We start from the raw sequence: 15,294 nt of genomic DNA on the forward strand, positions 1-15,294 counted from the left end.
CCCAATTAGACTGTAAACTCTGGGATAACAGGGACCATGTTGGGACATGACCATACTCCTGGAGCCTAGAAAAATGCCTGGCACATAGGAGTTCAGTATTTGCTAAAGGGCTGAAAGAGCTCTTTTATATCAATAAGATGAATGTTTTAAGACAAAAATGGCAAAGGCTTTGGGTCCTTCTTCACCCTTGACTGTTCAGGGAGAAGCCACCTGTTAGATCCCGGGATAACAGCTGGCCTAAAGCCCCAGACCATATTACACACACACACACACACACACACACACACACACACACACACACACCTTCATCTCAGTGGTATAGGTAATATGAACATAAGATGATTCCCATCATGGAAAAGCATTTGGATTTTATTTGATAGTTTAAATGGTTTTGAAAATGCTGATTAACACAAGCTGTACTTGGAGCAGGAAGACAGACATGCTTATTTTAACACAGGATTTTCATCCTAGAAATATTTTCAAAAAAATATTCAATCTTAGGCCTCTTGCTGCATGTAGGTTCCATGGGAATGCACAAAAAAGAGGCAGAGAAACAGTCCCCATGGGAGACTGTAAGTTCTTTTAAAAACAGGCTACTACTACTTCCTGTCAAGTTCATAAAGTGCCTTTTCCCTTTGCTTAGTCATCCAGAGTAAAGTCAAAAGGCTCAAAGTCTTTCCGGAAGCGGCGAGCCAGCATCTCCTCCTCTTCCTTGCTGACCTGACATTGCCTCCAGTCAGACTTGTCAGGAATATTAAGGATGGCTTCGCTGGCCAGTACCTCCCTGCAGAAATAAGTAAAAATGGACAGTATTAGCCAGAAGCCCTCCTCTCTCTATTTCTCTCCAGCTAGAGAGCTCCTCAGCATTACCCAAAGAAGATATGCAAATTCTTCTTTGTTCAGACCATTTTCTCTTGCCCTGAGCGCCATCCCTGCTATTCTATCAAAATAATACTCATTTTAAGTGACCAGCTCAGGTCCTACCTCCTTCCTAAACCTTCAGACCCTATTTATTTCTCTCTCTCTTCAACAATTTGGAACTACATTATTCGTACTTAGAGTAGCAATACTGACACAGTACAAAGAAGACAGGCCCTGGTGTCAGAAACATCAGAGGCTTACTTCCATTCCTAGCTCAACCACTTGCTGTCTCTGACTTGAATGGATTACTTCATTGCTGAGTCTTGATTTCCTCACCTATGAAATGCACAATAGAGTTTTGTGAGGTATGGAGATAACACAATCCAGGCACCAAACAAGTTATGAATATATCTTGTCTTAAACTCTAGTTTTGTCATCCCAATTAGAACATGAGTTTGCTGAGGGCATGGTGCAGATCAGGCCTAGTATCCTACCTCACTGACTTTCTGCCTCTCCTAGAGGACTCAGGCATACATAGGCACAACAGCACAGGCTCAATGTCAACAACAACTTATCTTGGCTCTCAAGGCTAAGGAATAACTACATACTAACACATACACTCACATACAGGCTACCTTCTAATTGTCACTGCTCTACATTTTTATTTATTTTTACTCATTTTGATATATTAGAAATAACTCTATTTGGGGCACCTGGCTAGTCTAGTTCAGTCGGTAGAGTGTATGATACTTGGTCTCAAGGTTGTGAGTTTGAGCCCCACACTGGATGTAGAGATTACTTAAAATAATAAAATCTGTTTTTTAAAAACGTAATTCAGTAGATATGATTTTTTAAATTGTTTATTTATTTTTGAGAGGGAGAGAGAGTGTGAGTGGGGAAGAGGCAGAGAGAGAGGGAGACAGGATCCAAAGCGGCCTCTGTGCCGATAGCAGAGAGCCTGACAGAGGGCTCGAACTCATGAACCATGAGATCATGACCTGCGCTGAAATCAAGAATCGGATGCTTAATCAACTGAGTCACCCAGGTGCCTCCCCCCCACCCCGCCCAACAAATAAAATCTTTAGGGGCATCTGAGTGGCTTAGTCAAGTGTCCACCTTTGGCTCAGGAGAGCCAAAATAAATCACGAGTTTTCTAAAAGTTACAGGATCTGTGCTCAAGTTCTAGGTCCCTAGGCAAGCTTGAGCCTACTTTTCACCTATAAAATGAAGACAGAACCACCTCTCTTATACAGCGGGGAGAAAAATGTCTTTTCAAGTATTTTGTTAACTATAAAATGCTATATAACTGTATACTGGTATTTTGAAAAATAGTCAATGTTGAAAATACAACAAACTAACATGAGCACAAAATCATTCAGAGAATCTCCCTTGCGGGCTTACGTGCCAGTGTGTATCTGCAATTATGTGCCTATGGCATCAGTGTCCACATCTGCATCTGTTGCTAAGGCAACAACAAAAGATAATGTCAGATGTTTGAAGTCCCTAATCATACCTACTCTCACTTATCAGTATCTTTTTGAAAATGTAGATAACTGTATTTCCTGGACTTACCCAATGGTAGCAGTCTCTTGGAGGCTTCCCAAGTTAGTCCAAGAAGGATTCAAAGTTGACTCAAAGCTCAATTCTTTTTTTTTTTTTTAAGAGAGAGAGAGTGGTGGAGGAGCAGAGGGAGAGAGCCTCAAGCAGGTTCCGCACCCAGCAAAGAACCCTACACAGGGCTCGATCTCATGACCATGAGATCATGTCTTGGGCCCAAATCAACAGTCAGACATTTAACCAACTGAGCCACGCAGGTACCCTAAAGCTCAGTTTGAACTAGGGAAGGAAACAACTACACATCAGACAATAGCATCACATAACCTGTTCTGCACATCTTTTTGCTTCTCCATACTCTATCTTCACATTTTTTGCTCTCCATACTCTATTCTTTCTAGCCAGCAACTTCCTGTCTTTTGTCAGCCTAGTTGATGCCACTCCCTACATGGTTTCATAGTCATGTTCTGTCTGATATGAGGAACATAAATGAAGCCTCATCTAGGCCTTAGGACACTACAGAATAAGGAGGTTAAAATCTCATGTTTAGGAGATCAACGTACCTGGGTTCGAACCTACCATATGTGCTCAGGGGCAAGCTACCTAATCCCTCTAGAGCCATACTGTCCACTTACAGGAATCACTAGCCAGATATAGCAATTTAAATTTTAATCCTAATTAAAATCAAGTTAAAAATTTAGTTCCTCAGTAGCCACATGTGGCTAGTGATTACTGTATAGGACAGTACAGATATAAAGCATTTCCATCATGGCAAGTTCTACGGATACAGCTCTAGAGCCTCATTTTCCATTTTGGTAAAGTGGGATGACAGTACCTATCTTACAGAATTGGGAAGATTAAATGAGGAAATGCGTGTAAAGCTCTTGGCACAGTACATATGCTCAATTAATGGTAGCACTTCAGTCCTTTGGGCTAGAAGGCCCACACCCCGACATTTGCCCTCTAAATCTCTCAGGCTCAGTGTCAACCTTTTCTTAAAGCCTTTCACAAAATAGAAATAACTCTCCCTTTTCTGAATTTCTGAAGTTCACTGTTCCTCAGAACTTTGTTACGGTACTTTTCACATTCTGCACTACATTACTGCCACGTACGCAAATATGTGACTTGCCCTAAGACAAGGTTCCTTGGGGCAAGGATTGTTTCCTATTTGGCTTTTTATTCAACTGTCTATGCATCCCACTAATCTGTTCATAATAGATCTCGGGAAAATACATTTAAAATAAGGAAAAGTATACAAACCTTCCAAACTGCAAAGGAAAATTCTTTTTAATTCTATGGAAAAGCTTCTCTCCTGTGTCAAGTTCAACATAAAAATATGCTGCTCCTGGCTGTGCAATCTAGAGTGAACAGAGTTGTATGAGTACATATCATAGTACTTTAAAAATGTGAAACCTAGCTCATCTCTTTTAAGCTTTAATTTGGCAACAAATTCAGTCCAGAAGTCCAAGAAAAAGGATGTGAACAGTACAGACCCCAAGGTACTTAGTGGAACAGAGTTTTGCAAAGATATTACAAAGATCCTCCCAGTGGAACTTCGAAGTTCCTGCCTTAGGAAAGATCTAATTTTTTGCTCTTCCCAGGAATGACTAAGGCATTGCTTTAATGCCATCCTCATCACCAGTCTAATCAGCATCCCATGCCCTAGGTCCAAACTGTCTACCTGCCTATTGAACATTTGTGGAATGCCTTGATAGTACCTTAGGCTCGACATATCAGAAACCACATTTTTACTACTCCTGGAACGTCCTTCCCCTCCTGTTTTACCTGCTTGATGTCAGAGTGTTCTGGGATTTCCAACAGTTCTATCTGTTGTTGCTCTGCCTGGGTAACGAAGGCATCTTTAATGTCATCAGTAGTGCAGCGGCTGAGTGGCACAGGAATGACCTGAGGTGGGGGGGGTGAGGCGGGTAGATAGGAGAAACTCTTTGTACAGGTCCCAGAGAAGAAGTGCCTCCTGCACAGTCCCCGAGAAGTAGCAAATCCATCACAGGGGTGGACAAATACCCCTCAGCAGAGATTTTCCTCAAGCCAGCCAGGCTTGTGTCAGCCTGTCTGTAAGGACTTAAACTTATGAGATAGCTTGCCACATGTGGGAGCCAATCCCTGATGCAGGAAAGGCTAGAGAGAGATCTCTCTGTCATCAAGCCCTTGCCAGCTCCTATATAATATATGTGGCAGCGTCAGGCCCATTTGAAAATTTAACAAATGTGCCAGAAAGAAAACCACCACAACCACAAACGAATTATCCATAAACAGTCTCCAAATTTCTGAGCTGATAGCCCCATCAAAGCTCTGGGACTATTTCTCACCTTTAAGACTTCACTTATGCTGGGCCTCACACAAATACCTACTCTGTTCCAACTCTACCTAACAAGGCCCAAATGTTTCTTGAAGTCTTCCTCAACTATCCCTTCCTTTTCTAAACAAAGCACTTACTAACTGTGTTGGCCCACTCATACGGACCATGCACTTCCCTGTGGAATCTCTGGATTTATTACCAGAGACTCTTTAACCTTTTAAATGAACACTATTCAAATATTAATATGAAAATTTGTAGTAGGTATTTTCAATATTAAACATTTAAATATTAAAATTTTAAGTATTTCATTTCAGATTGGAATCCTGTATTTATTTATTTATTTTTTTTTTTAATTTTTTTTTTTTTTCAACATTTATTTATTTTTGGGACAGAGAGAGACAGAGCATGAACGGGGGAGGGGCAGAGAGAGAGGGAGACACAGAATCGGAAACAGGCTCCAGGCTCCGAGCCATCAGCCCAGAGCCCGACGCGGGGCTCGAACTCCTGGACCGCGAGATCGTGACCTGGCTGAAGTCGGACGCTTAACCGACTGCGCCACCCAGGCGCCCCTGGAATCCTGTATTTAAATATTCAATAATAAATAATAGATGTCATTTAAATATTTGTCAACATCCATGTCCTCATAGGGTCCTTCCAAGTCCCTGGGTGGAGACCACCTACCTGTAGCTGGAGGTGATGGCTCTTATAATTTCTCTCAAACAGAACACACCGTTTCCCTCGACTCTTAAAGAACCGCCTCAGTGTCACCTTGTACTTCTCCACCTCTTCCACCACCTCAGCTGAAAGCTCCACCACTGACTGGTAGTGCCCAATGGGTAGGATGAGGACGTGGTCATCAGATAAGCCTCCTTTGGCCAGGGCAAGGTAGCACTAAAGAGAAAGCACACAGAATCAAGATACCAATGCCACAGGTATGATTCTTCAGGGAGAAAAGCCTATACAAAGAGTGAGCATGAGGGTGTAGAAAAAGTGTTGAGAGGCTATTAACAGAAACTCTCTGACAATAAAAACCTGCTTTTAGAAGTTATAACAAGAACCTGGTGACGAAGAAGATTAGATGTAACAAATCTCTATCCAGCTATCAAATGAACTGGGAGCAAATGAATGGCACACAAATGGGCTTTTGGCTTCAAAACCCCCAAAACTTAAGGAGACCAGAACAACAAATAGTCGGCTTCCCAGGCTCCAAACTGGAAAACAATTTTTCAGTTATTATGGCCTTCAACCACAGAAAGACACCACTTCATTTCAAAATGACCACTTTCCCTATGCTAACATCGAATCCCACACCCCACTCCTAAATACACCCTCTGGGCTCACAAAAAAGGCTAAGATGTCATGATTAGCATCCAGTGTCCCTACAGCCTTAAGCTGCTGCCTAACCTCTACAAAATTAAAGCAAACATATAACCTAATGGGGTGGAAGGAAGCAGAAACCTCAAACTCGGACATATCCGAAGAGGTAGAAAACCATGGTTCCCAACAGTGGATGTCAGCAGCTAAACAGCAACTAAAACTATCTCTGTCAAAACCAAACATGCAAGACTTCTCCACACTTAGACACTCTCTGAAAGAAAAACATTATGAGTAGAGAAATGGCCAGTGAATATCAATGCAGGTGAATGTACTAGAGCTTTAGAAAAAGCAATCTGACATTTCCTTTTAGTGCTGTGAGTTCAAAGTTAAGACTGAAGGAAGGAGTAATTTATTATTAACACTGAGAAAATCTAATAGAAGGGCAGAAGAGGTATCAGAAACAAACTAAAGCATGATCATCCTTGATTTACTTGGCATAGAGGACCAAGCACATCTACAAACTTAATCTTCCAGATGACTAAGATTCATTGAAACTTCATTAAGTGCTCATTTTCTTCATTTTTACAACTATTTTTGATTGTATGCTTTAAAAGGTTACTCTTGAAGCCTGAGTCTTCAAGCCTTTTCTTTATGTCAAAGGGTCACTACCATAAACATCAGTTTTCATACTGTAACAACCAGGTTTCTAGTCCAGACTAAAAAGCACCCCTCGCCCCAATGCGGTACCTCCCAGTTCTTGTGAACAATTTCATATTTGCCCAATCTCCTCCTCCTCTCAATTTCTCTCCTTTTGTTCTGTACTTGAATTATCTCTAAAAATGTGTAAATAAGACCTGAATAAATGTTTCTCCCATAAGTAAAATACATCAATTATTTTGGACTCTTAGCAGTGCTTCCCTCATTTTACTAGTTTGTGGTCATGGGCCATTAGCACAGTTCCATGTATATCCCTTGAGGAAGGCATAGCAAAGACAGAGAAAGCCAAGACAAAAATGTAGTGAGAGGAGATCAAGAGGAATGGTTGCAGGGAGGAGATTCTAAATCCTCTGCCAGATACCCAAAGGTCCCAGAGGTTCCCAAGAAGTTTCTACTAGACAAAGAGCAATGTAAGAGCAATGAAGTGCAGACTTGAATACTGGGCAGGCTCTAGGCTAAAATTTTCATATGGCCTCCTACTTGGGGTGCTGGGCTGGGCCACAAATAAGACCTGAGATATTTTTTGCCTCTCCAGCTTCAGGCCTAGATGAAAAGGAAAAAGGTTTCCTTGATCATCCCCTATGCACATACCCTAGGCTAGATAACCCTGGGCAATTAAAAGGTGAATGGAAAGGAAAGATCAATTTTCCCTGAGGCCTACAGCAGCCCTGAGCTAAGTCACCTATTCCAAATCTCTCTTCCCCTGTGTGCCATTTTGAACTATTGAAGCTTCCCAAACAGAAGGCAGTCCAAAGCCTGCCTACCTTACAAGTTGTATGGGCGAGAAGAATGGCATGAACTAATCCAAAGAGGAAAACAAGGGCCAAGAGAGATAATCCATAAAGGGCGTTCCTGTAAAACCAAAAACTTTTCAAGTTTGCTTTTCTTCCCACTGAAGAGTTCATCCACAGACTCCATGACTCAATTAGGTCACAGGCCTTGACCCCATTAGGGCTCCCCCTAGAGATAGGGGAGTGTGCCGATAATCGAGACAAAAATTTAAACGTAGAAGACTGGGACTCTTCAGTCTGAAACTATAAAGGCAGACAGAGATGTGACTAAAGAAGTAAAGAATGATGAAATCGAGACTCTGGTCAGTCTGTAGGAGGCCACGATAAAGGGCCCTGAGATAGGATAAGTTGAGGAAATGGTCACCCTCAGAAACCAAAATTAGAATAAATCAATGAAAAAGAAATGAAAGTCTCTATTTTGCAGAAGCACTACACACTAAGAAATGTTCTGTAAATATTGCCATCATAGGCCACAAGAAACAGCCAATTCCTGTTTCAGGTGACTAGGGTGTAACTGTAAACCTAAGAACTAAGCTTTCTTCATTCTAAGTGAATGAAGAACGATAAGGGTCTACACAGATCCCAGGAAAATGGGTCAAAGACCAGTATTATTCAACATCTAAACAAGTCCTGCCCAAGGAAAAGTATCTGGGGAAGTCTCAAATAGGACCACTTTACAGTAAGACACACATAATTCATCAGAGTTTCCATAGCCTGAATAAAATCATCCTCAAGATCATCCAGTTATTTGATTCAGTGCTTACCAAGCAACCCTGTAATTATTATCTTGGGTTCCTAGTTACCCACACTAAGAATGTGGATATGGGTATTCTTCTCTTAGGAAGCTATATCCTCTATTACAAGGCAAAACTGAGAATTTATCACTAGTCTTTTATGTAATTATTTAGTATGAATCAGTAAGAAGGTCAAGAAGTATATGAAACCATCGCCCTAGGAGATACACCTATTTGTCAGAGAGGGAGGTAGGGAGGGGGCAATCTTGTGAAACTGGCTCTACAAAACCACAGGAGAATTACTATAATCAAAAACACATACAATAACTAATATTGGAAATGTGGAAAAACAGGAACCCTCATACATACATACACATACACCGCTGGTGGGGATATAAGATGTTACAGCCATTTTGCAAAATAGTTCAGCAGTTTCATAAAAAATTAAACATAAATTTACCAGCAATTCCATTCCTAGTTATCTATCCAAAAGAAATGAAAATATACGTCCAAAGATACGCATGCGAATGTTCATAGCATTATTCCTAATAGCTATAGAGTGGAAACAACCCCAAGCCCATCAACTGATAAATATATAGAATGGAATACTATTTGACAATAAAAAGGAATGAAGTACTGATACATGCTACAACATGGATAAGCCTCAAGAATATCTGCTGAACATAAAGAGCCAGACACAAAGACCACATATTGTATGATTCCCATTTATATGAAGTGTCCAGAAAAGGCAAACCTATGGAGACAGAAAGTAGATTAGTGGCTGCCTGGGGCTGAGGATGGGAATGGGGATTAACTGTAAACGGGCATGAGTGAAGGACATATTCTAAAACTGTGTTATATGATGGTTGCACAACTTGGTAAGCTTACTAAAAATTGGTGAATTATTAAGGTGGGTAAATTTTATGATATATAAATTTTAACTTTATTAAGTTAATAAAAAACAAACAAATAAGGATGTCCTTCTCTGTAAAAGGTCCGAGGAAGTAACTCACATGTGTGCCAATGTTGACCACCAAGTGCTTTTCCACTTCAGGGCTGGCAAGGCAAAACCAGCAAGGTCCTGGAGGCTGAGCTTCATATGGAAGAAAGCACATGTTACTATGGTGCAAGCACTCCAACATTTAATCACCCTGTAGAACTCAGCCTTGTCTGATCTTTATACCTTGCAAAGATTCATATACAGCACTGCCGTAAAGAGCTGGTCCTGCTGTGCTTCTACTGTGACCCCCGCGATCCCAGCACTTTTATCAATGAAACTAACCTGTATTAGAAAAGCTCTGAATTTGCAATCAATTCACAGGTGGATAACCACAAGTGGATGACCACATACTGACCAAAGTAGCATTTAACTGGCAACAGGCTGCAATGACAGACCACTAAACTGGATGTCAGGAGTCCCAATTCTAGCCCCAACTATGCCACTGGCTCGCCACATGACTCTGGGTAATAAGTTTACTCCAACAAGGTCAGCTTCTTCAACTTTGAAACAAGGGGTGGAGAAAGAGGGTATCAATGAAATAACCTTAAATTCCTTTTTTGCCAGTTTGATTATTCTATTATTTTATGAACCTCGTGGGTTTTGTAGGCTCTTTACCTCGTATGTTTTATAGACATCCAGGGAAGGGAAGGAACTTTCCCCATAGTTCTTTCAAGAACAGCTCAGACATTCTCAAAATCAGGCCATCTTAGTAGTATTTTATTTTTGGTCTTAATGACCCATTGTACAGTTTTCCTCTGCCAGAAGAAGCTCTCTTAGCAATGCCATGTCCCACACAAGATCTGAAATAAGTCACTGCTCACACAGGAGACTTCAGGAACCAAGATACTTACGAGGTTTGCGAGGTTGCTTTGGGTGAGGAGAAGACTTGCTATCTCTGCCTGTAGATGAACGCTTCCTTCCCTGTTTTTCATTTAAATCAAAGAAAAACTGACAGGCTGATTCTTCCTGAAATGGCCAAAGGCAGAAGAGTAAATGTTATTAAACTAATCTTTAGACAAGGAGTCAACCATTCACATACAAGGGAACATTCTTGCCATGTCATATCTATCTTGCCTCCTGGCCCTTTCTACCTACTCTAGATAAGAAAAATATCTTCCTAATCCTGATGCCTGGACTCTCAGTCATACTTCTCAACACATACCCAAAATAGAACCAAATCCATCTTTTTGTAAAAGCAAGTTAAAATGCAAGTTATAGAGCAATTCTTGCCTAAAACAGAGCAATACAAAGCCCTCCAAATGCCTTTTCCTCTCTCTTAGTAGCGCGTTGGTGTAGCCCTACAATCTCACAGGTCAATCAAGTCAAACTGAGCTTTAGTTAAAAAGATGAGGAGGCTGTCAAAGAGGTGAAAAATCTACACACTGAAAACTATAGAAAGCTTATGAAAGAAGTTGAAGACACAAAAAAATGGAAAAAGATTCCATGCTCCTGGATAGGAAGAACAAATATTGTTCAAAGGTCAATACTACCCAAAGCAATCTACATATTCAAAGCAATCCGTATCAAAATAACACCAGCATTCTTCACAGAGCTAGAACAAACAACCCTAAAATTTGTATGGAACCAGAAAAGATCCCGAATAGCCAAAGCAATCTTGAAAAAGAAAACCAAACCAGGAGGCATCGCAATCCCGGACTTCAAGCTGTATTACAAAGCTGTAATCATCAAGACAGTATGATACTGGCAAAACAACAGATACTCAGATCAACGGAACAGAATAGAGAATCCAGAAATGGACCCACAAACGTACAGCCAACTAATTTTGACAAAGCAGGAAAGAATATCCAATGGAATAAAGACTATCTCTCCAGCAAGTGGTGCTGGGAAAACTGGACAGCAACATGCAGAAAAATGAGCCTCGACCCCTTTCTTACACTATACACAAAAATAAACTCAAAGTGGATGAAAGACTTAAATGTAAGACAGGAAGCCATCAAAATCCTCGAGGAGAAAGCAGGCAAAAACCTCTTTGACCTTGGCCTCAGCAACTTCTTACTCAACACGTCTCTGGTGGCAAGGGAAACAAAAGCAGATATGAGCTATTGGGACCTCATCAAAATAAAAAGCTTCTGCACAGCAAAGGAAACAATCAGCAAAACTAAAAGGCGACCAACGGAATGGGAGAAGATATTTGCAAACAACATATCAGATAAAGAGTCAGTATCCAAAATCTATAAAACTTATCAAACTCAACACACAAAAAACAAATAATATAGTGAAGAAATGGGCAAAAGACATGACTAGACACTTCTCCAAAGAAGACATCCAGGTAGCCAACTGACACATGAAAAAATGCTCAACATCACTCATCATCAGGGAAACACAAATCAAAACCACCATGAGATAACCCCTTACACCTGTCAGAATGGCTAACATTAACAACTCAGGCAACAAGAGATGTTGGTGAGGATGCAGAGAAAGAGATCTCTTTTGCACTGCTGGTGAGAGTGCAAACTGGTGCAGTCACTCTGGAAAACAAATGGAGGTTCCTCAAAAGAAATTAAAAATAGAACTACCCTACGACCCAGCAATTACCCTACTAGGTATTTATTCAAGGGATACAGGTGTGCTAGTTTGAAGGGGCAAATTCACCCCAATGTTTATAGCAGCACTATCAACAACAGCCAAAGTATGGAAAGAGCCAAAATGTCCATCAATGGATGAATAGATAATAGAATACACAATAGAATATTACTCGGCAATCAACAAGAATGAAATCTTGCCATTTGCAACTACGTGGAAGGAACTAGAGAGTATTATGCTAAGTGAAATTAGTCAGTCAGAGAAAGACAAATATATGATTTCACTCATATGAGGACTTTAAGATACAAAACAGATGAACATAAGGGAAGGGAAGCAAAAATAATATAAAACCAGGAAGGGGGACAAAAACAGAAGAGACTCATGGAGAACAAACAGAGGGTTACTGGAGGGGTTGTGGGAGGGGGATGGGCTAAATGGGTAAGGGGCATTAAGGAATCGCAATTATTGTTGCACTATATGCTAACTAACTTGGATGTAAATTTAAAAAAACAAATTAAATAAAAATTTAAAAAAAGAAGATGAGGTTGTTCAAAAAGAAAAAGGTCTGCGACGCCTGGGTGGCTCAGTCGGTTGAGCATCTGGCTTCAGGTCAGGTCATGATCTCACATTTCATGGGTTCGAGCCCCATGTCAGACTCTGCTGACAGCTCACAGCCTGGAGTCTGCTTCGGATTCTGTGTCTCCTTCTCTCTCTCTGCCCCTCCCCTGCTTACACGCTCTGTCTTTCAGAAGTAAATAAATGTTTAAAAAAAAGAAAAGAAAAGAAAAAGGTCTAAGAAAGTGGACAATGCATACTAGTCAGGGAACTTGACACTCCTTGCTTTAATGCGGGAAAAATTAATTTCAGAAAAGTCTGCTATTAGGAAATTTCTTCAGAGTGAGTCCTATTTACCCGCTAGCACTTGTTATAAAATCACAAATTACATTGCTTCCAAGCTGTTGGATCCTTGCCTGAAAAGTTAAAGTCTCAACTTTGACAAAGAAAGACTCAACATTTGCAATGCTAACACCCAAGCCAAGTTTAGACAAGGACGTAAAATATGAAACTGTTAACCCCAAGCTACAATAAAAAACACTGCACTTACGTGAAATCTACTAAGCCTTTCTAAACACCATCATAATTTCCCAAGGAAAAAAAAAGATTTAGATTCTAGGGATTAAACTGGTCTTATGAGCTAAACTATAACCAGGAAAAGCACGTATGTAATAGGCAGTCCTGCCCGGAAAATACCACCTCTCAATCAGAACATACCTCTGGGGCAGGAATTGGCTTTCCCATGGATGCTTCCTTCCCAGATTTTCTGTAAGGGTTTTCAGTAACATCAGGAGGCTGTTTTACCAGTTCTGCTGCATCCATTAGTTTCATGGGAACAATACTGAATGCATAAAGATACTGTGGAGGAAAAAACAAACAAACATAAGATTAGGGAAAATACCATTTATCCAAATGTAACCAACCTAATTTATTCACAGAAGCTTCAGAAACTGAGTAAAAGTAAAAGAACAGCAACTGGCCTGTTTATGGCTCAGAGAATACACAATAAATCAAATGTCAATTTAGTGATCTCTGTAGAAGCTAACCAAGGGCTGATGAAGAAACAAATCAAAGCCCTAGTCCTTACAAAAATCAGCTTTTACACAAAACTACAAGGCTCAGGTGGGACTTGTTCCATAACCCTTGCAGACACCCTGCTTCTGTCTCTGATTCCTTTATCTTTGTGTACTTTTTGTTAACAGAATTGTGGCACTGCCGTTGTTTTTTCCTAATGAAAATTAAATTAGACACCTTAATATTTCCCTCTGATATTATACAATTTCTGCTGCATATGCTGATGGGTTTTCTTAGGGACTAATAGCAAAGACGTAAATATTCATACAGGTATCTAGGCACTCACACTAATGGCACAGATACTGAAATCTTTAGATGAGACAGGAATAGATATTTAACCTCAGTACTGCCCATGGAAATGCAACTAATTAACAATGACACACCATCTTTCATCCATCACATTGGTAAAAGTGTTAATAAAAATTTGACACTACTCCGTGAGTATACTGTTGGTGAGGGTATAAACTGGAACAAAATTTTGAGATTAATTTAATAATGCTTGCCAAATTTAAAAATGTCCCTACTTTTTGACTATAGCCAAAGACTTTGAATTGCTTAGGGCCGAGGCTAACGTGGCCCTGAGAATAAAGCAATAGTAAAATATCATAAAAATAGTGAAAATACTCTGAGTGCTACAATAAAAAAAAATCACAAATCTAAACTTACTAAGAACACGTTGGGCTTAAAAGTTTAAGAAACTACGGGAAAAAAAATATGTCCTTGCTTATCTTTTCTGTGCATGTGGTTTATGACACGTTACAGAATAATCTTCACATTATTTATCTGGCTATTCTTCCCTTGCCTGATTGTTCTGATTTTAGCTGTCTCAATCTACAATATCCTGCTTTTGACCCTAGAGAATCAGAAATGCTCACAGGGAAGTGAGAAAAATAACATACTTTTCTGGTATATTCTCTTTCATTCACCTGCACTGTTTTCCAGTACAAAGATAGATTCCAGGTATCACTAAGATTTTCCAAAGCCAAGGAGCAGTTAGGTAAATCCTATAAAGGCTTCTATTATTTCTGCTAAATGAAGTTGCTAAAAGAAACAAAGCAAGAGTACCATCTGAGGGCAAACTCATGAATACTTACAAAGACAACTACATGGATATGGGAAGAAAGGAACTTCATTCATTTGAAATTTTGCCTTTGTTCCACCGGGCCTATTTTCCCAAACACTTCTCTAAAATCTCCTACAAAGGACCCAAGGAAACCTGACTTTTTATTATCACATCTTTAGAAAGGAGTCACTAAAGTGTTGGAACCTTGCAATTGGGGAGAAGAAAGATCTGAATGCTAAACTGGCAAGAAAAACATTTCTCAGGCAGACAATGAATATTAACCTACCATCAAATACTCAAATCTTTACCTTTTTCTTTTCGGGATTTCCAACACTTGCCAAAGCTATGAACCTGGTGGCATGCTGTGCGGTTTCCTGCAGAACGATGTGGTTTCTATAATATATTTGACAGATAACAGATTAGCAACAAACTTTACTTCTGACTTACAGTTATGAAATATGTACACTCCATAGGACCACAAGAGAGCACAGATTGTAAGTCTATCACCACCAATAACATAATCTCAGAGGTTACCTATAAATCTAGTAAGATACTCACCCCTACTTCACAGGGCTATTGTTAGAAAAAAATGAGATCATATATCTGAAAAGCACAAAAACTCCAATATTTGGTTTTAAAAGAGTTGTAAGATTGGCAAAATGTTGATAATTGCTTAAACTGGGTAATGGGTATAGGAGGGTTCATTATACTATTTTTTTAGTGTAATAAAAATCTATAATAATAAAAACAGGATGAAATGAGTT

General features: G+C 39.9%; 1 protein-coding gene and 1 non-coding gene across 4 annotated transcripts in view; both read right to left on the minus strand.

Annotated features, from left to right (window-relative positions):
• Window positions 1-348: 348 nt before the first annotated feature.
• CWF19L1 (CWF19 like cell cycle control factor 1) overlaps window positions 349-15,294 on the minus strand; it is a 33,732-nt gene continuing 18,786 nt past the window's right edge. For all 3 annotated transcript variants that reach the window (XM_047073305.1, XM_047073304.1, XM_047073306.1), the window contains 8 exons: window positions 14,839-14,923; window positions 13,111-13,251; window positions 10,146-10,260; window positions 9,308-9,387; window positions 5,417-5,626; window positions 4,201-4,320; window positions 3,676-3,773; window positions 349-784 (listed from right to left, as the gene is read on the minus strand). In XM_047073305.1, coding sequence (XP_046929261.1) covers window positions 640-784; window positions 3,676-3,773; window positions 4,201-4,320; window positions 5,417-5,626; window positions 9,308-9,387; window positions 10,146-10,260; window positions 13,111-13,251; window positions 14,839-14,923 — 994 coding nt within the window. In that variant the 3' untranslated portion in view covers window positions 349-639. The remainder of the gene's footprint in view (window positions 785-3,675; window positions 3,774-4,200; window positions 4,321-5,416; window positions 5,627-9,307; window positions 9,388-10,145; window positions 10,261-13,110; window positions 13,252-14,838; window positions 14,924-15,294) is intronic.
• LOC124507367 (small nucleolar RNA SNORA12) lies at window positions 4,522-4,669 on the minus strand. The gene has a single exon (XR_006961015.1). It is a non-coding gene; the product is annotated as a small nucleolar RNA SNORA12 (small nucleolar RNA).

Source organism: Lynx rufus, unplaced genomic scaffold (assembly GCF_022079265.1).
Source record: "Lynx rufus isolate CCGP_SWC_20201006 ecotype Redwood Valley unplaced genomic scaffold, mLynRuf1.p SCAF_11, whole genome shotgun sequence".
Lineage (NCBI taxonomy): Eukaryota > Metazoa > Chordata > Mammalia > Carnivora > Felidae > Lynx > Lynx rufus.